We start from the raw sequence: 24,876 nt of genomic DNA, 5'->3' as shown, positions 1-24,876 counted from the left end.
TCCCTTCAATCAATGAACTCAACTCCATCTGACAAGGCACTGCAGCAAGAATAACAGACCACGAGTATTTGAAATCTTGAGATCACCTGAAGGGAGGTACTTGTAGTTCCGGATTGTCAACAGTCACTTTAATATTGTACCCAGGAAAGCTAGCTTTTAAGTGATCAATAGACAGGAAGGTGTCATTAAAATCTAGAGATGCAATCTGATTTGGCATTTTTGAATAGTGTGCACTACTTGGGTCTCCATATCCAAGAATGATGTCATGTAGCCAGTCAGGAACCACACAATCTGTGTTCATTAGATTTCTAATAGTTTCCAGAACAGCCTGAAAATGGGAAAAAACAGGGAAAAAGAAGATTGGAGAATGACTTTTTAACTAAGTAAATATAAAACACTAAAGACTAATCAAGTTATTCTAAGATACTAATATCTATCAGTCATCCACTTATGGGTATTTGGTTATGATCCTGCAGTTCTATTTATACAATAAGTTACCAGATCACATCAATAGCTACAAATATTTCTGCTCTGTATTCCTCTCCAGGATTCTCAGACAATCCTGTCTGTATTAGAAGTTCTGGATGTCTATGGAATAGGAACATAAGCAAGGCTTATATTCCACATATTACCCTGCCTCTAAAAGCCAAATATAACTACATTGTAGGCCATCTGGTGAAAGACTAAAATTATAAACTAATGTTTCATTTTCTTATTATTACTTGAGTTAGTTTCTGATTTTCAGTTACTCTATTACTTAGCTGTAAGCAGAAAATTATCACTTGCTGAACCAATCTAACTCCGCTTGAAAAGCCCACCACACGCAATTAAATTGAATAAGTTTCAGTAATCTTTAGGATAACAGTTCACCTGTATGGCTTAAGTGTTGATGAGTGGTACCTTACCTTGAAATTGTTTTCTTTTGGTTTTCTTCTCATTATTATATTAAAAGTCTCGTATACATCTTCTGCTCCATTTTGGATCGTATTGGTCATGTCTTGTTGATACTGGTTTGGGTCCAGAAATACTCTGTATGTTCTACAGTCGCCTTTAAGTCTTGGTTTGGGTTCAGGTCCTGCTCATAATGAAGCAGTAAAAGAATTTAATATAGCACAAAAGCAGATTAGTACTCAAATAAGTCATCCATTATCTTTCTTAAAGCAAATTTTAGACACATTCATATAATGAAATTACTGTATGGATGGTATTGTTTCATGTTTTTCATTGCATTTCTACGAGAGTTTCAGAATATACCCTAAATCCTAAAAATAAAGTGTGCTAAATACCATTTCATTATATCAACTTGTATAAGAGGTAAACAACCTCTCAAGGACTGCTCATCAACTTAGTTTGTCTGTTTTTCAATTAAATAATAACTCATTGAGTACCACTCAAAAGAGAAGCAAGTGAATTTAAGCTGTTAGCAAAAGTCAATCAATCAAAACAAAACAAAAAATACCCAAAAACCATATTTCAAAGAAGATTGGTGTATCATACCCTCTTCAATAACACGTCCCTTCTCATCCAACATGCCCTGGATTTCACAGCCTCTAACATATACCAGGCCAGTTTGCTCAACAAAAGGTCGTCTTCGGTCAAACTTAGTGCCATAAGGTTGTGTGGGACGCACCGTCACCAAAAAGCAGACATCGTGTTTCCGTAGACCTGATTCCAAAAAGGAACATTCAGTAAATTGATAAAATGCCATTTTCAACTCCCATTCTTTAAAAATATACACAATAAAATATCTGACTTTTTAAATTTAAAAAACATGCTTACTTAGACCATAATGTACTCAATTTCAAAATATGCCTTTAACTCTGAAGATACAAAACCATAGGAAATGTTTTTTTCTTTCCCACTACTCTTACACACTAGAATCTGCTACAATCTCATGTACAAAGAAACAATTTTTTTTCATAACAACAAGCTTCTGCATATCTAAACCTATATTCTTCCCAATTGTTTTCTAAAAATGTGTGTGCCTTGAATTAGGCACAAAATTCCAAAGTCAGTTATTTAGTAGGGTAGAAGGCCACTTACTCATGTTATTTGCTATATTGCAGTTTATAAATCCCAGTATGACCTGATAAAGTGTTTTTCCTTCAGTAGTAGCATATTGAACTCAAACTCTTTTCCTCATGCACAGCTACTGCCTAATAAATTATTTTCAAAATGCAGCGAATTTTCTTGCTTAAGTTTAGTATTTTCTATTCATCTCTTAAATTACACTCTGCTTTTAAAAGGTCAGTTCTCCAATTCATTGTCACTTTGAACATCAGTCCTTTCTTCCAGTATATCTACCCAATTCACACATTTTTGAGAAGCTTCCAAAATTTAATGAATATACACAGTACTCCTCTATATCATTAACAGAAATCTCAAACAGAGTTGAGAGAAAAATCCTTCCAGACCTAAATGGATCATCATCTTCTGAGGCAGATACTTCTCTTGTTGTTCACTGAATACTGTTATCCCTCTTAAGTTTAATAGAATCATGGAATTGCTCAGGTTGGAAAAGACCTTCAAGGTCATCAAGTCCAACCTTAACCTAACTATACTACCCTAACTCTAACAACTCACCATTAAATCACGTCCCTGAGCACCACATCCAGACAGTTTTTAAACACATTCAGGGATGGTGACAGAATCATCTCCCTGGGGAGCCAATTCCAATGCTTAACAACCCTTTGTGTATAAAAGCTTTTCCTGATACCCAACCCAAACCTCCCCAGCGCAACTTGAGGCCATTTCCTCTTACCCTGTCACCAGGGAGAATAGACCAGCCTCGCTCTCACTGCAATCAGCTTTCAGGTACTTGAAGAAGGTATACGAAGGTGTTTGAATAAGGTCATCAAGACCATCAAGACAATTCACAGGATCACAGAATCGCAGAATTGTAGGGGTTGGAAGGGACCTCCAGAGATCATCGAGTTCAACCCCCCTGCCAAAGCAGGTTCCCTACAGCAGGTCGCACAGGTAGGCATCCAGGCAGGTCTTGAACATCTCCAGAGAAGGAGACTCCACCACCTCCCTGGGCAGCCTGTTCCAGTGCTCCATCACCTCACTGTAAAGAAGTTCTTGCACATGTTTGTGCGGAACTTCCTATGCTGCAGTTTCCAGCCGTTTCCCCTTGTCCTTAGATATTTATGGACCTGGATCAGGTCCCCTCTCAGTCTTCTTTTCTCAAGGCTGAACAGACCCAGTTCACTCAGCCTTTCCTCATAGGAGAGATGCTCCAGGATCTTCACCATCTTCGTGGCCCTCAGCTGGACTCTTTCCAAGAGATCCCTGTCTTTTTTGTACTGGGGAGCCCAGAACTGGACGCAGTACTCCAGATGAGGTCTTACGAGGGCAGAGTAGAGTACAGTGGACAATTATTTATCCACTCTTCACCTCAGTGTTGATTCAGCAGTAATTTTAAAAATTTACCTACCTTAAAGCAATACTGCTTTCAAAATTAATATAATATAGATAATATCTATCTATCTATATCTACTTACACTGGTAAAAAAGAGCCATAGGAAAGATATTAGCTACTGGAATATTTCTATCATCTAACAATATTTAGGACAGAATATGTTACTGAATAGCAGAGTTTTACTATCATCAATTAAATACTTATTTTACTATATTTATCTTTGTTTTTCATGTATAACTGGAAAACACTGGAGAAATGAAACTACACTGGAGGCAAAAACTAGCTTTTTGGAATATGCAGACACAAAATTCCTTGGTGCTAACCCTATTAACAGGATTAATAATTGAATAGAAAAATGTATCAGAGTCATTTAAACACACAACCTAATCTTAAAGTGCTTAGAAGTATATAAAATTATTTTGACACAATAGCAGGCTAAGAAATTACATTACAATTTTACTGACAAATATGGACCTAACAGATAAAGAAATGAATGGTAAAGGAGCGTTAGCAACTTACTATAAACCTTATCAAAGCATATGAGAAGATTGTGTTTTCAAAATAATCATAAATTAGTAACTATAATTTCTATCATTCTTATAATGGAAAACACAAGGATAGTAAGTATAGAAATAATAGATTACTATCAGAGAACACTGTTTACACTGAAGGCTTCCATGAAGAAACAGACCAAATGGAAGGGATGCCATCCAATGGGACCTGGACAAACTTGAAAAGTGAGCCCACAAGAACTTAATAAGGTACCAAGGCCAAGTTAAAGGTGTTGCACTTGGGTTCATGGCAATCTCACATATGCAAACATGCTGGGAAAAGATCCCATTGAGAGCAGCCTTACAGAGAGGGATGAAAAGTGGTGGATGAAAAGCTTGTGTAAGCTAACAATATGCAAGCATAAGCCCAAAAGGCCAACATAATCCCAGGTTGCATCAAAAGAAGGGTGGCCAGTAAGTGAGGGAGCTGATTTCCCCCCTCTACTCAGACCTTGTGAGGCCCCATCTGGAGTAGTGTGTTCAAGTCTGGGTCACCCAGCAAAACAGAGACATGGAGCTGTTGAACAGACCCAGATGAGGGCCACAAAGATGATCAGAGGAGTGGAGCTGCTCTCCAGATGAAGAAAGGTTGAGGAAGCTGGGCTTATTCAGCTTAGACAACAGAAGGCTCCAGGAAGATGTCACTGTGGCACTCTAGAACTTAAACAGGAGAGATACTGACTGTTTACACAGTTTGATAGCGTTAAAATAAGGCAGAATGGTTTTAAACTAAAAGAGCGGAGATTTACTTTAGAATTTAGGAGGAAATTATTTACTCAGGGGGTGGTGCGGCACAGGAGCGGGTTACCCAGCGAAGCTGGAGAGAGCCAACCCCTGGAGGCATTCATAGCCAAGGTGGATGGGGTCCTGGGCAGTCTTATCTAGTAAGTGGCAACTCCACACACAGCACAGGGATTGGAACTGGATCACCTTTAAAGTCTCTTTCACACCAAGGCATTCTATGATTCAGATAACATATCAAAATACAGGAAAATGTTGAGAATGAAACTGCAGAATAACTATTTTAAAACACTGCAAATTCTGGGGACTGGCCCCAAGTTCCATACAAATTCTTTAAGTGCTCTGCCAACATATGTAAGAAGCTGGATGCCTGATTACGTTAAGGCTGAAGATCACTTTGTTGCCACTGATTACTCTGATAAAACCTGGAAATTTTTAAAACCTGCCATTAACTGCCTTCAGGATAGCGAAGTCTGCTTCCATCCTCCATGTGACAACAATAATCCTAACATTACTAGTAAGAAAATATTTTGTATCTGTTTGTTTATTACATGCTCCAGCTTTAGCATTTGTGCTATGTGATCTGACCACATTGTACCACAATGTGTACCACATTGTGTAGCTCCAGCACATTTCACCAATGTTTCTCTAGAAAAGAAGAGGAACTGACATTTACTGATAATCCAAGTACAGGTACATGCTAGTATGCCACTTGCCAACACAGTCAAGTAAAGTTCAATTCCTCAAGCAAAAAAGCATTGCTTGCAGATAAAAACACTACTTGAAAAAACATTACTTACTTGGTATAGTCAGCACTTCCTAAACACATTCAAATATACTGAATATTACTAGCATGTACCCACTTAATGAAATGAAAATCTTCATCTTTCACAGAATGCTTGAGGTTGGAAGGGGCCTCTGCAAAAGTTACCTGATCCAACTATCCTGATCAAGCAGGGCCACCCAGAGCAGGTTGCCCAGGACCACGTCCAGGTAGCTTTTGAAGATCTCTATAGAGGAGACTTCACAAGCAACCTAGGCAAATGGTGACAGTGCTCTGCGATCTGTACAGTGAATAAGTGCTTACTGTGTTTTTAATAGAGAGATTTCACATTCTCGGCCACTTCTACAATAAGACATGGTTAGCACGCATGTTAATTTCAAATGCTAAATTATCTTTCCATTCTGCCTCTCTGGTGTAGAATTTCAGTTACCAACTGAATAACATCATAATAAAATGGTATTCTACCCCCAGTGTAAGTGTAAATATTTCAATAATTTTAATTCTGCATTCAGAAAAGGCTAAATTTCTTAGAATTGGAACTTGAATAACATGCTTTTGAAGCATACTAAGATAGACAAGTCTACCTCAGACAAAATCTTTCTTACAGATAAAAATCAAGGCAAAGGACATTTTGATGAGCAGTTATTTTGAGCATCTTATTTTACAGAACATGACAAGTACCTTCCCATTCATCTTTGATGCTATCTCTAACATTCAAATTAATTGTGACATCTGCTCGTACTCGCATGGGCCAGTTTTCACCAATATTGGGCTTTGCAACCTCCACCACTGTGAAAGACACAATGGGCTGTGCCATTCTGGCCCATCCACCAAAGACCACACCTCCATATTCTGACAGCCTGAAAAACAAACAAGATATAAGAAATCAGTTTCGTTAGTTATTATCCAATAACAGATTTGTTTTTTAAAGCGTGAAAAAATTCACCTCAAAGTCAACTCAAAAAAAAGTTAATTTTATATGCTCATGTAATCCCATATTTTTTTCAAACTGTATAACATGAACTGATTTTTTTTTAAATATATTTCAAGACATGAGGATATGAGGATATATGCCAATGTTATTAATAAAACTGAAGGCAGACAGAGAAAAAAGGTAACAAAAAGCAAATACTGAGTATAAGAGATGCCACACCAAATGATCCCCTTGAAATCTAAACAGGATCAAAACATGGCAGATTCAAGAATAGGCCATAAAACACTTTATATAATGGAAGAACTAGAGGTAGTGTTTCTGTATTTCATAAAGTCAGACAATGTTCAGTGCTTTTAGAAAACCACCACATAATTGATAATATCACAAACATTGTTTGTTAGCATCCATATCTAGCATTAAGTCTTTCAAGTTAAGACTACAGGTATACTTACCAACTCATTCTTGCAACATCATCCCACAGAACAGAAACACCTTGCATAAGAGGTTAGGACAAAACACAGCATCTTACAATTTAAAACACATTACTAGGCATTTAGTACACACTCAACATTAGTAAATCATTCTCAAATGCTCTTTGTTTACAGTTCAAGCTGAGTTGACTGGTTCAGGTCATTCAACAAATATTACCATGGTTTCATCCTACTGACGCTATCTTCAATATCCTGTCTGATCTCATAAGTCGACTCCAAGCGAAAGAGATTGAAGTTCCTTAGCAAGTAATCGTGAAGAGTCAGAAACTGTAGATTCAGTTTGGGAAGTGCAAGACAGCCTAAGGAAGGGCAGGAAAAGTGTTATTTGATGAATTAAAAAAAAAAAAAAAAAGAAAATGAATATTTTGATTCCACATAATTACAAGTACGTAAACACATAATATAACTGCTATAACTGCTGGAGTTCTTACTATAGGAGCTCCCAAGGATTTCTCTTTTTGTAGATATACTTTACTAACAAATGCACATTTCCATCCTTTCCTCCCCTAAATTTTCAAATTCTCTCTAGATGAACCTGCACAAGATTAAAACAATTTTCATCCTTCGGACAGAAGAATTTAGCTGTCTTAAAGAACACAGAAAAGAAATATAATGCTGGAGAATACATTGAGTTTAAAAAGGGAAAGAGTTCTCAAGAACTCTCAAGAGTTCTACCAACACACAGATAGCACAATGTTTCAAACGATCTGTTTCTTGCCAAAATTACATTTTGCATTACATTTCACATTAATAAAAATTCTATAAAGGATTATTTAAGATTTACAAAACACCACAGAAACAGGTGTAATGAGATGTTCCACTCCATTTCTTACCTCAAACGCAGTAATACATAGTGATTAGTGCACATTTATATACTTTTTTTTAATACACTTATATATATTTATTTTTTATATTGTATATATTTGTGTGTGCGTAAGATCTGTGATTAGTATACACAAGCACAGCATGTATATCCAGGTGACTCCTGCACTGGTACTGCTAAGAATGTCATACCTGTTACAGACTATAAGTACAGAAGTGGCTTTGCATAAACACAAACCTTCAGATTTTTATTTAAGTACTCTATTCATTATAAAATGCCTTATAATTGCATGAACTCTGAAGACAGAACGAGCACAGGATCCCTTTTTGGGCACTTACTGCTCCTTTCAGCCTTCAATAAATTGCTAATCATACCTTCTCCAGAATAATATTCAGTTGGGACAATGTTTTCATCCCAAATAATCTTCTCTGTGGGATAAAGAGGCATCTGATTGAGCTGCTGAATTTGAGATATTCGTCTCTCATGACGGGAAACCTAAAGGACGCATTTGAAATTTCTGTAAATCAAAACATGAAAATAAAGCTATCTTTAAAACATATGCATTAATCCAGAAGAATGCTGGTGGTCACTTGCCATGTCCTCTGTTTTAATAACCTCTTTGTTCTTTTTTCCTCCAGTCAAACACAACTAAATCCACATAAAGATACTGAAAGATGAGTAAGCATATATTCCAACTATCAGTCATTCAAAGTATCATCTGTTTTCTCAACTGATGAAAAATGTTTGCTTGTTTGTTTTTGTTTGGTTTGATTTGTTTTGTTCTGCACTGCACACATTTTCAGTAGCTGACTGAAACACTAGTCATCCAGTAATAGCTAATCTTCATTTCCCCTTTCGGAGAAAAAAATCCACCCAATACTACTACAGAGTAAACTGGACAAATATCTGTTTATGGTATCAATAAGCATCATATTACCACCACCTAAATCTTATAAAATCATGCAAACAATTTTTGAAGAAGGAACCACAAAAAAATTTATGAAAGACATAAAAAGATTAGATGCCTAAAATGAGCGTTATAATTGAATAGTTAAAAAAGAAAAAAAGGACCATCTTGTGCAATAACTGGAATTACAAATAGGCTTGAGGAACCAAACAGACACTGAACTTTTTTTTTTTTTATTAAAGAAAAAAAAAACAACAACTAACAAAACAGGTAATTAAATAAACAACAGCTTTTCCCAAAGAGCTCAAAACTGTTGCTGAGACTCTCCTTATTATGCCAAAAATACATATACTAGTTTCTTAGGAAAGATTTTCCAACACTTCAAGATTTTCAAATACTTAATTTGTATCTTTTTGAGCTCCAGCTTATTATCCAAATTATTGTTATAATGCTGCTGTGGTTCCCACATGGTTTACCAAGGTTCTAAACAGCTATTTTAGGACAGTGTAGGTGCTAAATTACATGAATGATGGTTTTACCAGCAGCTCTAGCAGAAACTCCTTCTCATAGCTGGTATCGCTTCCTTCTGGAAGGGAAGGCAGCAAGCAGAGGTATGATGCCACCTGGTGGAGTACATTTGAGCTGCAACAGTACAAAATAAAAAAAAATCCATTTTTAATTAATAATTACATTAAAGTCTGTGAGAGAGATTACAGTTAGTTCTTTTTTTTTTTTAATTAAAGAAGTTCAAATGTGAAGTTTCACTAAAGTACTAGAATTTAAAAATCACTGCAGCAGTAATTAACTTACAATAATTAAAGTCTAATTTTTAAAAGCAGCTAGCTATTTTCCAGAAGTCTACTGCTTTTCATGCTCATTAGCAAAATAAAACAATTTTTCCAATGCTGGAACTCCAGTAATTCACTACTAGTTCGTACCATTCTACTGTACTAATGGGCCCAAACTCTAAACGTCTCTGTATTTTCAACAGATACAAAGGCACAAAAAAAACCAACCAAACAAATAAACCATACACCCTAATTTCACTGACATGAGAAATCAGAGAAAAATGGCTAGATTTTTGTTAAATTAAAACACACTGAGAACAAAGAATAACAATTTTATGTTAAATGTAATTCTGATTATTTACCTGAGTGGTCCAAATAACTTCACCAGTGCATCACGAGTATCTACTGCAGCTACATTTGAGAGTGCAAAGTCATATAACTCTGGGAAGTGTGCAAATGCTGCTCTCTATAAAAGATCCACCCCAAAGAAATGGAACTTAAGCACATTAATGAAACAGTTTAATCACAATCTAAGCATTTACACAAACTACAGTCTTTTTGTATTTCTAGTACCCTGCAGGCAACTCCAGGATAGAAATAAAAAACAGGTACAATCACCATTTTTCTTAGCACCACCTATTTAGTACTCCTGTGTTTCTGATGTACTGTTTTTCTGATAGAGCTCATATTAGTACTTGTTCTACCATTAAAACAAAAACGTAAAAAGACAGACGTAGACTTTTAGTCAACTAAGTAAAGTTTTTAGTCAACTCGGAAAAAGTTTATTTTCACCATGCTTCCTTGATTTTTTTGTTAAATCTCATGTGAAAAATCCTGACGAGTATAACTATCTTTATATAGAACAGATGATGAGAACTTCATTTTTTATCTCTTATGTACAAAGGACAACTATTATCATGCATATACTGGTCTTGATGAAATGGTGCCACCTACTGCATAACAGAATTAAATTCCCTTCTAAATCTTACACAAGCAGTTCACCTTAATCTCAAAAGTTGCGTTGTTTTACTAGAGTGCATTATTTTGCTGCAGCCACATCCATAAATCAAAACTTTCCAAATGACATAAAGAGTCAAGTTGCAACTACTCCTGATAATGAAAATGAATAATAAACAGCATGCTTTGGGAAATACTCTAATTTGTATACACAACAGTTTTAACAGCAAAACCACATCCCTTCTGTCCTGCAAGCACGTTACCTGTAAAGAAGTAATTCTGTCATAGTGAATTGTTGTCATCTCATTCTCTGTCAAAGCATTTCCAGTTTGATCATTGATTTCAAAGCCAGTGTAGAATTTAAGCATATCTAAAAGCTGAGATAACACACATATAATTAAGTCAATTAACAATACCTCTACTGCAAATGTAAACACTATTTAACACAACAAATCCATGCACAAACAGTAGTTTGTCAAAGTACTTAAAGGAATGAATCAGGGAGTAACATCCAAGTTTGGCTGATGCATGAAATAGTGTTGAAATACAGCCACAGAAATTACAGCACAGCCAACAATCATCACCATTTTTTTTTTTTAATACATCAATTCTAGAAATTAAGTATATTGCATTGACCTAGGAAGAGGTTCAGTGAGATGCCAAATCCAATTTATGGCTTTCTGCTACCAAAAGGCAAAAGTCTTGCTGACTCCATCCCTCTCTTATGCCCACCCTAGAATTCTTCGCACTTTTCAATGACGGGATGCAGCTTAAAAAAAGAAAATTAAACCAATGAGCTTCAGGCTTTCTGTTTTAACAACAAAGACCCTAGGAGAGACTGAAAAAACACTAGAGATAGGAGACAGTAAGCAGCAAAAAAAACGCAGATGAAAAGAAGAAATCTTCAGATCCTGCTGTAAACAACTAAGTGTCTGTGGCTAAGTAAACTGAAGGAGATTATTGATAGATAGCACCCTTGTAGAACTGTCTGAGGTTAAAATAAAGGAGAGAATGCACTGGTAACATCTTCTGTTACACCTGGGATAAAGCAACCCACAAACTACACCACTTTCTAGGTTCTACTTTTCAAAAATGCACAAAAGTCAGAAACATGAAAGCAGGCACATATAGGTATAGACAAGAAAAGACTACTGCCTGAAAGACTTTGATAAACATGTAGTTTGCACTCATCAGAAATATTCATAAAAATCTCTCTTAACTACCAAATGTGAAATAAAACAACTGCAATATTTAGAATTGCAGAATGAAAAAAAAAAAAACTTCTTATTTCACCTGGCAAAAGAGATGACCCTCCTTCTCTCTTTTGGCAAGACTTGACAAGTAACAGTGAACAACAAGATGGGAGTCATCCAACACTGTATTAAACCAGCGTCGTGTGGGAAGCAAAGCCTGTGGTAAATAATGCCATATTAGTACAAACAATTCTTCAAAATTAAAGAAATCTTGGTTTCTCAATTTCTCTCCATTACATGAAGGCAGACAATGATAGATTGCTGCAGTTATTAACTTATCTAAAACCCTAATAGAGGTCCTCATACTAAGGCAGCATTTGTGTGCTAAGACCAGGTTTTATGCAGGAAAGGTGCTATGAACTTCTACTAGTCTGGCAATGAGGCATAAACTCATCATGAGTGAGATTACACCCTGTTAGCAATAAAAGTAAATTAAATAAAGCAACTGTTCCACCAGTAGTGTCTACATAATCCTTGTGTGCCACACATGATAACATCAAACTGCTGCAATACTGTTTTAAATGTTCTACACTCATTTCAGTCGCCTTGTTTTGTTTTTATATTAAGCTTGAGCTTCTCAGAACTGAGAACTCCCTTTTTTTCTATCTACAGTACTCTATCTTCCATTATTCATAAGGTATGTACAGTAGTTCTAATATTTTTTCAGTTTTATTACTAATTTCAAGCTTACAAAAGCTGAGACCACATTTTCAATGAAAATTGTTCAAGCTGCTTTACAAATGAATTTAAGCTGTTTCAAAATGAGTTGTTCCCAGTGGAACGTACAGATGAATTTAGAAAGTCAAAAGACATCAACGTGACATTTAAAAGTAAGATAAAGATAAGAAAAGATTTTACAGTAGAATGTTAATTGTCACATACAATCACCACCAAAATAAGCAAACTCAATCAACAAAAGAACTTTCTAAGAAACTGTTCCTTCTGACTTATCAAAACACTAAGTTTCTATTTTAGAGTACAAACTTTAGCTATACTGAGGTATCTATTTCTATTAAAAAAAAAAAAAAAGCCAACGTTAAAACAATACATGCCACAGAGGCAAACAGACTTGAATTTACAGCTAATTTCTCATATGCTTGTTTTTGTCATTTAGGCTTCATAAACTTTCTGAATTCCAACCTTCCTTTAACACTTAATGACAACATTAAATGTACTGCCTCTAAGTGGTTTGGCCAGAAACAAGGTTTAAGCTTAACACCAAATATATCAATCCGTTACAAAAATGTATTACGTCCATAGGACAACAACCCCTAATTTAAATGTGCTTAACAATTCAGCAAATCGTCCTATTCCAGAATGTCTTTTCAAGCTGAAATTACTTTAAGTCGTTACTCATGTGAGAAGGTATCAATTAATACCTTATGTTTTATCCTGGTACTGCAAAGCTTTAAACTGTCCCATTTTCTCAGTATCTGCAGATAAATTTCAGAGAACCTCACTTCGTCTCCTACTATTATTCTGAACCAAACTCAGATCACCAGAACTGTTCCTTGTAAATAATGAATTCTAGTCAAATAAAAAAACATTGTATTTCAGAACTACACATGCCTTCTGGGATTATAATCTTCAACACAAAAGATACTTTACGTAGCCCATGGTGCTTTGAAAGGAAGCTTCCTAGATTAATCCTAATGGATTAAAGCTTCACACATTTTCTTCAATTGCTGAAATTACTACTGCTCTCATTAGGAGTCTTCACAGAGCAACCTAGGATCTTAGACTTCTCTAATCATTTATAAATCAGATAAATGCTCCATCAAGTCCCAGTGTAGCTGCACTGCTCCAACCTCTTATTTACAGCTGGAAAACCACTATTAAGCAACCTTATGCACAGCTGTGACTTAACTACTTGTTAACTGGAATAAGTCTAAAATGACATCTTTATGATAAAAAGAAGTAGAAAGCACATCTAGAAACAGGCTGAAACAAAACAATTTACCTCAAGATCGATCATGAGTTCAATGAATCTCTCACAATAATGAACTTTGTCCATAGAAACAGGACCTAGATAGGAATAAAATATTTATAATTGATCCACACCACAATATATTTTTAAACATACTAGAATGTTGATAGTACATCAGTATCAGCTTCTAACAAGGTTAGAAAACTAACCAGGACATTCTTCTTCTCTTTTTCCTCAAACAATCCTTTCCTTCACTATGAACCAGAACATAGTTGGATATAAGAAGTAAAAGAAACTAGAATCCTAGAAGTCAATTTTTCCACTGAAAAACACAAACAATATGCCACACAAAAATGCTCACTTTCACATGACACCAGGCCTGCTACATTTCTTAAAAACTTTTCATGTCAAGTCCTAAAAATAAATAAAATTAAAAAAATTTAAAAAAAAAAAAATATATATATATATATAGATTAACTTTTAAAACTGCAGTCAAATCAGCAAAAGGCTGTCACAAAATTCAAAGGTACTGAATGCTGCATTAAATCAACCTATTTTTTTTGCATCCTAAATGGTCAAATGGTCTAACAGTGCATATACTCAGGTAAAGTGTAGTATCTTTCGAACATGTTTGGCCCACGAAGATCTCTTTCCACATCTCACCCCATTCCCACGAATGTCTTTTCAGCTAAAATATTTTTAGTATGTATGTGGCACGTGTGGTCAACTGGCTGAAAGTCCTTAGTGACTGTCCAACTGCCTGTTATATTCCCTTGGAAACACTCAAGTCTAACTGGACAAGGTCTGGAGCAACCTCCTCTAAATAACTGTGCTTTGATCAAGGGGTTGGACTACATAACACTGAAGGGTCCCTTCCAATCTCAACTACTCTGCAACCCTATGAAAACATTTAAACGAGCACTCTTAAGAAAAAAAATACATAAAAAAAGAGAAATGTGATTGATGTGAAGATTTTCTTCAAATAAAGATCTAAAAAGCATGAAAAAAAAGAAAAAAATGACCTAAGAACCAGTACTTCAATCAGTACCGGACCCACTGAAACATTACAAAATGTATCATCAAGGGCTTCGCTACAATGTTGAAAGCAGCGTATAGTTTAAGTGGACTGCTGAGAAGCTAAGAGGATCAAGTCAGAACACAATACGAAATCCGCTTTAATGAATGTCTATTTCCAAAAGCCTTCAGCATACTGTTAAAGCAAGTCTTTAGAAACCAGTCTTTGCACAGCTGGGAAGCTGGATGAGTTAGGTACCTTTTTTGAAAAAGCCTTGATACGCAGAAATTCTCCGTAAAGCTCACAAACTTTGCAAGTTTTAGCTCTTAAGAACAAAAGCAGAATTCTAGCAAGTGACGTTACCTAAATTGTGCTTGGATTATAAGCAGTTTATTTATTTGTCAAAATGCTACTATCCTTCTGTAGAAACACTTTTTCTGTTCTCAATCAGGCAAGCATATAATTTTTTCTTGTCCAGTACGACTTCTCATAAATCATGAGTAGTCAAATTTCACAGCATTTAACTTCACTCACGTTTCTGCTTTCAACATTACTGACAGAATATGACATTACTGACAGCTTCATGATATGCATTTATAACAACCCATATAGGCATGCTTTGAGATGTTTTAATATTGTATGGAAGATATAAGTACACAATTAAAGTACCACTATCCACAAAATATTTTGAAGTCCACATTGAACCTAAATAAAACATCTTTAAAAATGAAATAGTGGAAAGTTACTTTAAACCAGAAATACAAATATTAACTTTGACATGAAATCCATGCAGACAGGCTTATTACCAAAACCCCGTATAGATAAGGTCTCCCACCTCAGGCTGGTATCCTAAGTAGTTATGCTTCAATACAAGAAAAGAATTTAAGACACATTAACAGACAACAAAATAACACAAGAACCAGGAGTTACCTGAGACAGGTATTGATTTTAGCACAGAAATGAATTTCTGAATGAGCTGTGAAAGAAATCTTCTCTCTCGATATGCTCTAAAATCAAATAGAGGACAAAAGAATTAATATTCCTGAAATGAAGACTAGAAATCTCTTTCACAAGTACGAAGTCAGCTGCTTTCAGACATACATAATGGTAATGACTTGTTTTGAGCCATTCCTAAGTTCTTTAGATGATAAACTTTCTTCCACTCAGGCAAACAGATTAGCAGAATTGGTTCTTAACTTATAGAAAAAAAAATGGATTAACATCCCATACTTCTACTAAGTAAAAGAGAAGTATGATACCACCTACACTTTATCACATTATAATACAAAAATTATTTGAACATTTAACTTCTGTAAGATACACACAAGTTTACTTAAGCACTTTAATTCAAGTGAGAGTGAAGACCTTTCCATGAAAAAAATACATGAGCAACTATACAATACAATACTGTTATATAGCCCTTATCCACTGGCTCTAAAATTTGTAATCATAAACTCACTGATCAAATAAAATGTTAGCTTCTGTAACATTAATTTACATGAAGATTACTGGAAAACAAAATAGTTTCCAAGAGAGAAAACACGATCGATCCTTATGTGTGAGCTTTACATGTTGTTGATTGGCTTTGCCAACATGTTGATTGTTTGGCTTTTGCTGTTGCTTTTTAATTATGAATATTATTATTATAACAACTCCACTTAGTTGAATTACAATGGCCAATACATCGGCCACTGGATTTAAATGGAAAAAAAATCTGTTGTAACATACTGCACTCTTGCCTCCTCATGCATTTTCTCATCATTTTTCTTAATTAGATTCCAGAATTTTCTTAGCTTTGGTGTCTTTTTCAGCTCTTGCTCCAGTCGTTTCTGAAAAGGTAAGAAAGTCTTTCTTACAAGAAAAGCAAATAATGAAACTGAATAATACCAAGTAGTAATTCAGAAAAATGTCTACAGAAGTCACTGACACATCTGCATCATCCATCTATTTAAAAATTATTCCCTCAGTAGTACTACATACACCCTTCTCAGTTGGCTTTTTGGTATTCTTTGCTTTCCTATTTCACTGCTTCCCATTTCTATAGCAAGTCAATTTCCCAGTCCTATAGCATTTTCATGTCCTAGCCTACAAACAATACTTCAAAAAAGCATAGATCAGTAAAGCTTAGATTTGTGGAGAGAAAAAAAATACAATTGCAAATGAACATAGAAATTTGCAACTAACAGGAAAGAGTTTACCAAGCACACAAAAATACAGATCCACTGTAATGCAGACCGTTTCAAATACTGGACAGTCACTATACAACTCACATTGCAGAACTTGCATTTTGCCTAGAAGGTTACATTATTATGCTTACAGGTTGTAGAGCCATCCACATCGGTAAGGAAATGAGCTGCTGCACCTGACCTCTTATCAAATCCACTTCCTGTCAGAAAGTTAGAGATATAAAAAGCATTTTTAAGGACGTTTCTACTTTCTGATGTGCCTGTATTGCAAGTATAATCTTGTAAAATAATCAATGGACATTGCGATCCACATGTATGCTGCTGTATTAGATTTCACAACTTCCTAACAGGAAATTACACAACATCACTCCCCAGTAACTCTTAGAACTGTTCACTGCTTGTGTAAACCTTGATTTTGACTAATACATCTTGTGTCCAATATATACACTGACAAGAGAGTTAACAGAGACATATTTCATATAACATCCATGTTGTTTTTCTTTTCCTCTCTACACTTGCAAATTAGAATCTACAACTGTGTACAGATTAAGAATAATCTGGTCATATGGTTCCTTAGGACTAACATATGAAAAGTGAAGACAAGTATAACCCAAATTCTCTTTTCAAAGGTGAAAAAACTCCATCATCTCTCTTAATAATAAAAATCATAACATGCAGCAATATATTAATAAAAATAGTTCTATGTAATTTTGCAACCAAACAAGAGAGCTGTAGTAACAAATTCATTTAAGGGTAAAACATATTTTTTAGTAAAAATATTTTTAAGCACCATTTGAAATGTAACTGAATATATGTCTCTAAATTCATTACTTCAAATCTTGAGTCTCTTGCAACTTTGCGTGTAGAGAGAAACCAAGCCTCAAAAAGAAGGGTAAACACCATCCATCATCACCATCATCTATAAATGAAAATTCTGTCTCCTAAAGAATTGCTAAAACTGAACTGCTGCTAAGAGGGCAGAACCACACAGTAAGTATTGTAAAAGTTGCACTTAACATACCAAACTATTGAAGCAATGATCAAGGAAAAGTAGGAGAACTGTCTGTTCATGTAGAGAGAATTCATCATCATCCTCAACCAGTGATGCTTCCAGAATGCATTTGAAAAAGAAGGGAAAGTGCTCTGACTTCTTTTTGAATGTCTAGGAACAGAAAAGGAAGTTAATCTTGAGTCAAGGTGATACAAATTTCAAACTGCAATCACACAGCATAACTTGAGATCTCCAGATTCATTCAAATGCATAAAAGGAAGAATTTTTTTTTCTGACATTTATTCTTACTAGGCAACACAAACACAGTCTTAATGACATTCTCCTGATCAGGGATTCCCCAGTATGTGGGAGAACTCTTAAAGAGACTACTGCACTATATGTGCCCTCTAACGTAAGTGATACACAGGACACAGACCATGAAAAGTGGACCATTTGTAGAAACGCAAAAACATTTCTAAAGCTACTACTAAACAAAACAATACACAGAAGTAGCAATAAGAGATTCAGTTTAAAATTTCATGCAATATAGCCACAAAACCATTACTCACAGGTTTCAAGGAAAATAATATTAGATAAAATGTTAGATTTTCAGTAGTGCCTTCTCATATGCACAGATATAAAAGTTCTTTTTCCTATTACTATCAGAGAAATAACTTCTCTGCACGTGCCAGACCTTTTCAAGTGCAAAAAAAGTAAAGTGCCGCTGATAACGAGGCAGCAGAACAAAAGACTCATGCACAGCAAAAAAAATTATCAGGTGATCTTTCATCCATGTAACATTCTCTAAATCACACTATATAATATGAAATATTCCAGCAAAAGTACCATTTACTTTAAACACCGCAAGCTTTGCTACTTTCCATCAGTATAAGAGAACACACTGCAAAAACTGCAATTTCTATATAAAAGTCAATTCTAGCTGTAATTGTAATTGGTTACCTCCCACGCAGGGACATTCTCTCTGAACTTCTCGTTCACCATACAGCAGATTGACATTAAGTATGCCTTACTGGACACCTCTGGAGAATAATTCATCCATAGGTAATTTTCAAGGTACTGGCTTTGAAAAGACAAAGAATATGTCATTAGTTGCTGCCACCCACATAATCTGTCACTCACACAAAAAAGCAATTATTCACAGGCAAGGTTGGTTTGTCATCTTTAAAGTTACTGAGCAGTTCCTGAAGCTAACTCTCAATCAAGTCTCTTCAGCAAACTTGGTAATGGCAGATTCGCGTAACTGCTACAAGAGACAGATGATTTTCTCATCAGGATGACAAACTGATAAGAGGGGTTTAAAAATGCCCTAAGTAGCCACAGCTCAACACATAATCAGAAAAAGAATTCATACTGATTATCCAGAAGGAAAAGAAATTCACTTAACTACAGAATGTCAGATGCAGCACTTCCTAGCATAAGATGCAAAGAACAACTACCATGTAACACTATCTGAGTAATTACATAACTGTTACCTTATTAAGTGAATTCAAGAAATCTGAAAAAATTACTGGACTCTGGGAAATAGCAGCTATCCAGCAGCAAGCACTGCTTCTTCATTAAGATAGTACCTTTCTCACAGAAGAATCTCTTAAAACTAGCTTAGATAAGAAGCAATTTGAACACAGAGCTGCCTCCCTCTTCTAGCTACCCCCTGAAGCTATGCAGGATAGCTATTCCTTAGGAGAAAAATCTCTAAATCCTTTATTTTCAACAGTGTATTTGCACCTTATGCCTCCAGTAATTCTTGTTTGTTTCTAATTCAGCTGCTTACTTATTCTCATCTTAATGCTGGCTCTAACATTCTTTTTGCCCTTTTACGAGCCCGTTTTACTCATTTACTTTTCCAATAATTTGAGTAAGACAAGTACCAGGAACAGTGAGGGGAAAAAAAAAAAGGAAACAACAAAACAGCAAGGGTTTGTACGTATATATAACCAGGAGCAGAAGTCTCAATAAGAGTCAGATAAGGATTTATACTTCCTGGTGGCTTATTCCCCAGATGATGTTAGCATCAGATAAAGAAAATGAGAACTTCAGACATACAATATGGGATGTATACTGCTTCCAAGGAGAAGGAAATTCCTCCATCCTCCCGCAAATCCCGCAAAGAGGGAGCTCCATACTTCATTCCATCCAAGAGCTCTAATAAACTTCCAATGCATTTTAATAAAAATATTTTTATGTTCCCAAATCTATAGGATTATATAGGATAAATCTATGTAAATATGAATGGAAAAATCTCGTGTGTGAAGGCAAGAGAGCCTGAGGGACTGACAGAGGAAAGGAAAAAAAAGAGAACATGACTTACAGGATAAATGGTAGCAGATGTGAATATACAACAAAAAGTACTTAAATCACATTACAAACTTATAATATTATGAATGTTCACAAAAATGACTGAAACAGTAACTCCATGGTATTACTCTGTCTCTGTCAAGCCCAAAATGACAGCTTACTTTTTCTCTTGCGCCTTTTCTAACAAGGAAGCAGGAAACAATAAATAATAAATAAATAAAAATTTATCCTATTTTTCTAGCTAGTGCTACTACTTACATATTTCAGCCTCTTCAAGCAAAATCTATCTAATTCTGCCTGCTCATAAGACTTGAGATAGAAACAGAGCAAGTATATAAACTTCAAGCAGATTAACTGCTCTGCATCTGTTTCTCCACTTTTATGAATTTCTACAGAAAATAGACTTAAAATTTTACTCCATTTAGCTTACCTGAATTCAAGAAGCATTATCTTTCTAATTGCAAACCTAAAAATGAAGAAAAGTAATCAATTAGCATAGCAAAAAAAGCTTTCTGTGCACAGCTGCACAAAAAAATGGTTATTTCCCACCCTTGTTTTGTTGCATGCAGTGAGTCCATCCAGATCTTCCAGTATGGGGACTATTTTCTTACAGTCTTGAAGACATAAATTGGTAGAAGCTAACAGCATGTTCTGGAAAATTATGACTATATGCTAATTCAGTTTGTAACAGCGTTGCTTCTGAGTTAACGAAAATGCAAGTTTGCTCTGATTCTGCACGGCAATTTTAGATTACTTTCATAAAGCAATTATAAACAATATTGCCTTCAACATTCAAATTTGTCCTGAAGAGCTTTCAACTTCTATTGTTACCACCTATTTCTATACACACAGACGTAAAAATAAGAACTCTTCTTTTTCCTTGTCTACCTCATTCATTGAAATTCAATGAAATAAGATTCTTGCTTTAAATCTGGTTACAAAAACTAGGGAAAAAAAGAAAATAAATAAACAAACAGATAAATAAAAAGCAAAAAGCCAGAGGCACTACAACTAGCAATAAAGAGATCAGCCTTCTATAATCATCACAAAACAAACAAATCACAATACAGTGCCAGACCAAACAAGAGCTGTCCAACACTCATATACAAGGAGTATGAGTTCATGAACTTCCTTTTTGTCACATTTGAACTTTGAAATAACATAATTATTATTATTACAACTATACTGCAATGCATTTATATCATTCCCGACTGCTTTCAATATACGAATGTATTTCAAATCACTCTATGAAGCATCAGAAATAACTGCAATACACATAATGTTGAAATGGTTGTCTTTAACAGAAAGTGACCAGTGTACTTACTTTGATTTGACAATTTCTTTTGCATATACATCTTCAATAACCTATGGGTAAGAACAATTTAAAAATTATACATCATAAAATTATTGAAAATGTATTCATATGTTTTATGCATTCCGAGTTACTGTGCGTTAGTTACTCTCTGATTAACTGTATTTGGTTAAATATATCATACCAAACACATCTCATCTCTGGTCAGACCAAACGCTTCAGAGATAAAGAAGAAATTACCTAAGTCTCACTCAGAGTTTTATATAAAGTCAAAATGATATTGATATGCAAGTCTTTTTCACCACTAATCTTTGTCTTATTGTTGAATTTAAAATAGTCCTGAAGAGTCTGCATCAACCTGGTCATCAATTGTTGCTGTGTTTTTTAAACAGCATCAAACCAAAACCAGCCATTCTTACCCAGCTTTTCCACCGGGAATAAAAGAATCTACCTGATGCAATATGCACACTTTGATATTGCATCATAAAGACTTCTAATTCAACTGCTTATCTTCATCCTAGTTCTATCAATCACATACAAATCCTGTCACCAACATAGTACAAAGATCAAGCAGAGGCTGAAAAGGGAGATTAAGCCAAATAACAAGGGAAAAAAACATCAGAGGATCCTACACTACAGGATGCCAACGTAGAACCAAACATATACAGTTAAACTTCAAGCATTAAAAACAAAGATATCAATCACAACAGTAATAAAGCTTTCCAATCTAAACCCTCAAAAGAAACTTTTAATAAGCATTATCATTCATTTATACTTATCCTTCACCCTTCATGAATTTCTAAGAGTATCCCCATCCCCAAGATCCTTTTCCTGGCAAATTCTTGGCTAAAATAAACCAAACAGGATGCAAAAGAACTGCACTGTTGCAGCACATTTTCATGGCAATGCCTCTATTTTAATACTTTAAAAAAAAAAAAAAAAAAAGATAACCTCTAACTACAGTGTGGTAAATGATGACCTTTCAAGCAGCTTTCCACACCCTTTTATGATACAGGCACCATCAGAGGTTAGTGTGTCATAAAAGGGTTGGTCAGCATCCCACTACAATTTAAATGGAAGTATTTACCTTTGAATCAAAAGGCAATTTTTTCTTCGCATGGGGAGCCCAATATTTATTTGCTAACTGTATGGAGAGACAAACAAACATGGTAAGCATACACACTTTTTAGTAATGACATGATAGCTCTACAACAGACCCAAAGCCCACGTTTTATTACACTAGTTTCTAAGTAACTACAATGTTTGTACAACAGTGCTTCTCACTGCTAAAGTTTCTACACCTACACGTTTTCGAACTGAAGTGCAATTTTCTGTGTTAGTTTTAGATGCAGAGGCTGCTATATAACACTTTTAATTACTGCTGTTCTTAAGCTCCCTCTAGCAAATCCCTCAAAGCTACAACACATCCTTTCAGGGGATGCAAAGACCCCTTGAGACACCTGACAAGACGCAAAGACAGCTCACCAAGACCTGCTATTTTGTGGCTGTGCGCTGCAGCCTTAAGGCCCACGCCTCAGATTCCCGAGGACGGGAAGGCCCCGCCTCGGCACGACCAGCCCACCTGGGTGACGAACTCCGCGTTAATCTGCGACACGGTGGGTGCCACGATCTTCTTCGGCGGCGTCGCGGAGGTCGCCGGCGCCGCCATCACGCCTCGAGCTCCAGGCAGCCCGGCAGCCTGAGCGGCCCGTGCTGCAGCGCGGGGCCCGCTGCGTGCCGGCGCTGAAGGGAACGGAAAGGCGCCGCGCCGTGAAGCGGTTCCGGGTTGCGGGGCGGGCACTGACGGGGCCTCCATAGCGGCGGTGGCGCCACCTGCCGTACCCTCCCCGCCTTGCAGGCAAGGCTGGAGCAAGGGGAGGCTAAACGTCAGCGTTTTGTTGTTCGGAGCGCATGCTGCGGTCCAGGTGTTGCGGACCCCTGCTCTTGCTGATACCGCACTGGCAGCACCCAGAGCCAAGCACAGCTGTAGTCTGCCTGCTAGATACTGCCAACCCATGGAGCAGAGGAGAAGCAAAGGTAAAAGGCAAAATTCAGTGCTTACAGAAGTCGGCAACTTGGCAGTTATTTAGACCAGTTAGCTTACTGAATTCGGTAAACACATTAATTAAGGAGGAAATTATCAGAATCCCTAGAGAAGTTCCAGCGCTTTGTGTCTGTGCTCATTATCCAGCACCTGCCAGTTTAAACACTTTAAACTTCCAGGCAGACACCATTGAAGTCTGTTTGAATGTGACCTCCTTTGTTTTGATAACAAGGTGATCACCATTTCATGTCTTCAAGCAGAGGTTAAACTAAACATTCTTTTTGAAGTTGAATTAGAATGTTCAATGGGAATGAGAAAAAAGTAATGACAGTACCTTGAATAGGATCAGAGGATGGCTGTATTCAGATAAATATGCTTCCTTCGTGCCTTCACTTTAAAAGTTCCAGAAAAGTTAAGTTTTCTATGTGGAAACTAGTCAAACAAAGAAGTTACAAAAGTGCTGGTAACAAGTTCTCTGAACAGTGAGGGCTGAGCACTGCCTTGTCTGATGACTGAAGCCTTTAGAGAGACCTGCAATTAATGACAACACGTAAATGCAAAGCAATTAAAATACAGTTACACCATTGTACCCTATCTGACACTTAAATGGTGATAAAAGTAAGCAAAATAAGGTACGAGGGTTGCTCCAAAAATAACGCCTCCTATTTTACCAAGTTGGTCCACAGTGCCAGAGGCAGATGTTGATGGTGTGGCAGCAGAGGTTGAACTTTCCCTCCAATACTCCATTACATTTTGTTGCTGTATGACAGTTGGCAGCAGAGGAGCTGTCTGACAAATTGGCATCTGACATGGAAATGAGCATGAAGCAAAGGTATGTCACTGAATTCTTCCATGTGAGAAAAAATGGCACCTCTTGGCATTCACTGACACTTGCTGAATGTTTATGGAGACCAAACAATGGATATGAGCACAGTGAGGCAGCGAGTGGTGTGTTTCAGCAGTGGTGACAACAATGTGAAAGACAAACCACATTTCAGGGGGCCGTGCAGATTTTTATAAGCATGGCATGCAGGGCTTTGTTCATCAAGATTGTACATAAGTTTTGCTTTCAAGCCTCAATAGCTGCTGAACCTTTAAACAGGAATTGTGAGACCAGGCATGATACCCACAGTTTTATGTATGTACCCATCTGTAACTCTCACTCCTGCTCACAGCTGTGTTAACGCTCATCTTTTGAATACTATGCTCACTTTTCTCCAGAGCGGAGGCACTTCTATCACTTTCCACCCCAAACTGCTTTGTTGTTAAGGGAAAAATAATACCCTCTACCCCATCTTCCACAAAGCCTTCTGTGAAGTTACCCACCTTTCTGTACTCCCTGACTTAATGCATCTAGAACATCAAATATTCTTTCTTAAAAAAAATAAATAAATCTGGGAGTTCATTTATGAAGAAGCCATGCGTTTGAGTAGAT

The 24,876-nt window shown here is 36.2% G+C and overlaps 1 protein-coding gene across 1 annotated transcript in view; it reads right to left on the bottom strand.

Annotated features, from left to right (window-relative positions):
* The window catches only part of AQR (aquarius intron-binding spliceosomal factor), a 49,621-nt gene extending 26,439 nt beyond the window's left edge, over positions 1-23,182 (bottom strand). Inside the window, exons 1-20 of the mRNA XM_052693892.1 lie at positions 22,980-23,182; positions 22,485-22,541; positions 21,410-21,450; positions 20,516-20,551; positions 18,730-18,850; positions 17,800-17,940; positions 16,910-16,978; positions 16,321-16,421; positions 15,523-15,599; positions 13,611-13,675; positions 11,691-11,807; positions 10,661-10,774; positions 9,803-9,906; positions 9,192-9,294; positions 8,120-8,240; positions 7,080-7,221; positions 6,179-6,357; positions 1,498-1,665; positions 906-1,075; positions 87-328 (exon numbers count right to left, since the gene is read on the bottom strand). Coding sequence (XP_052549852.1) covers positions 87-328; positions 906-1,075; positions 1,498-1,665; positions 6,179-6,357; positions 7,080-7,221; positions 8,120-8,240; positions 9,192-9,294; positions 9,803-9,906; positions 10,661-10,774; positions 11,691-11,807; positions 13,611-13,675; positions 15,523-15,599; positions 16,321-16,421; positions 16,910-16,978; positions 17,800-17,940; positions 18,730-18,850; positions 20,516-20,551; positions 21,410-21,450; positions 22,485-22,541; positions 22,980-23,066 — 2,255 coding nt within the window. The 5' untranslated portion in view covers positions 23,067-23,182. The remainder of the gene's footprint in view (positions 1-86; positions 329-905; positions 1,076-1,497; positions 1,666-6,178; positions 6,358-7,079; positions 7,222-8,119; positions 8,241-9,191; positions 9,295-9,802; positions 9,907-10,660; positions 10,775-11,690; positions 11,808-13,610; positions 13,676-15,522; positions 15,600-16,320; positions 16,422-16,909; positions 16,979-17,799; positions 17,941-18,729; positions 18,851-20,515; positions 20,552-21,409; positions 21,451-22,484; positions 22,542-22,979) is intronic.
* Positions 23,183-24,876: the final 1,694 nt, after the last annotated feature.

Source organism: Tympanuchus pallidicinctus, unplaced genomic scaffold, assembly GCF_026119805.1.
Source record: "Tympanuchus pallidicinctus isolate F22 unplaced genomic scaffold, pur_lepc_1.0 scaffold3, whole genome shotgun sequence".
NCBI lineage: Eukaryota > Metazoa > Chordata > Aves > Galliformes > Phasianidae > Tympanuchus > Tympanuchus pallidicinctus.
The sequence above is the reverse complement of the archived record's forward strand: the minus strand, read 5'-3'. Positions and strand labels throughout refer to the sequence as shown.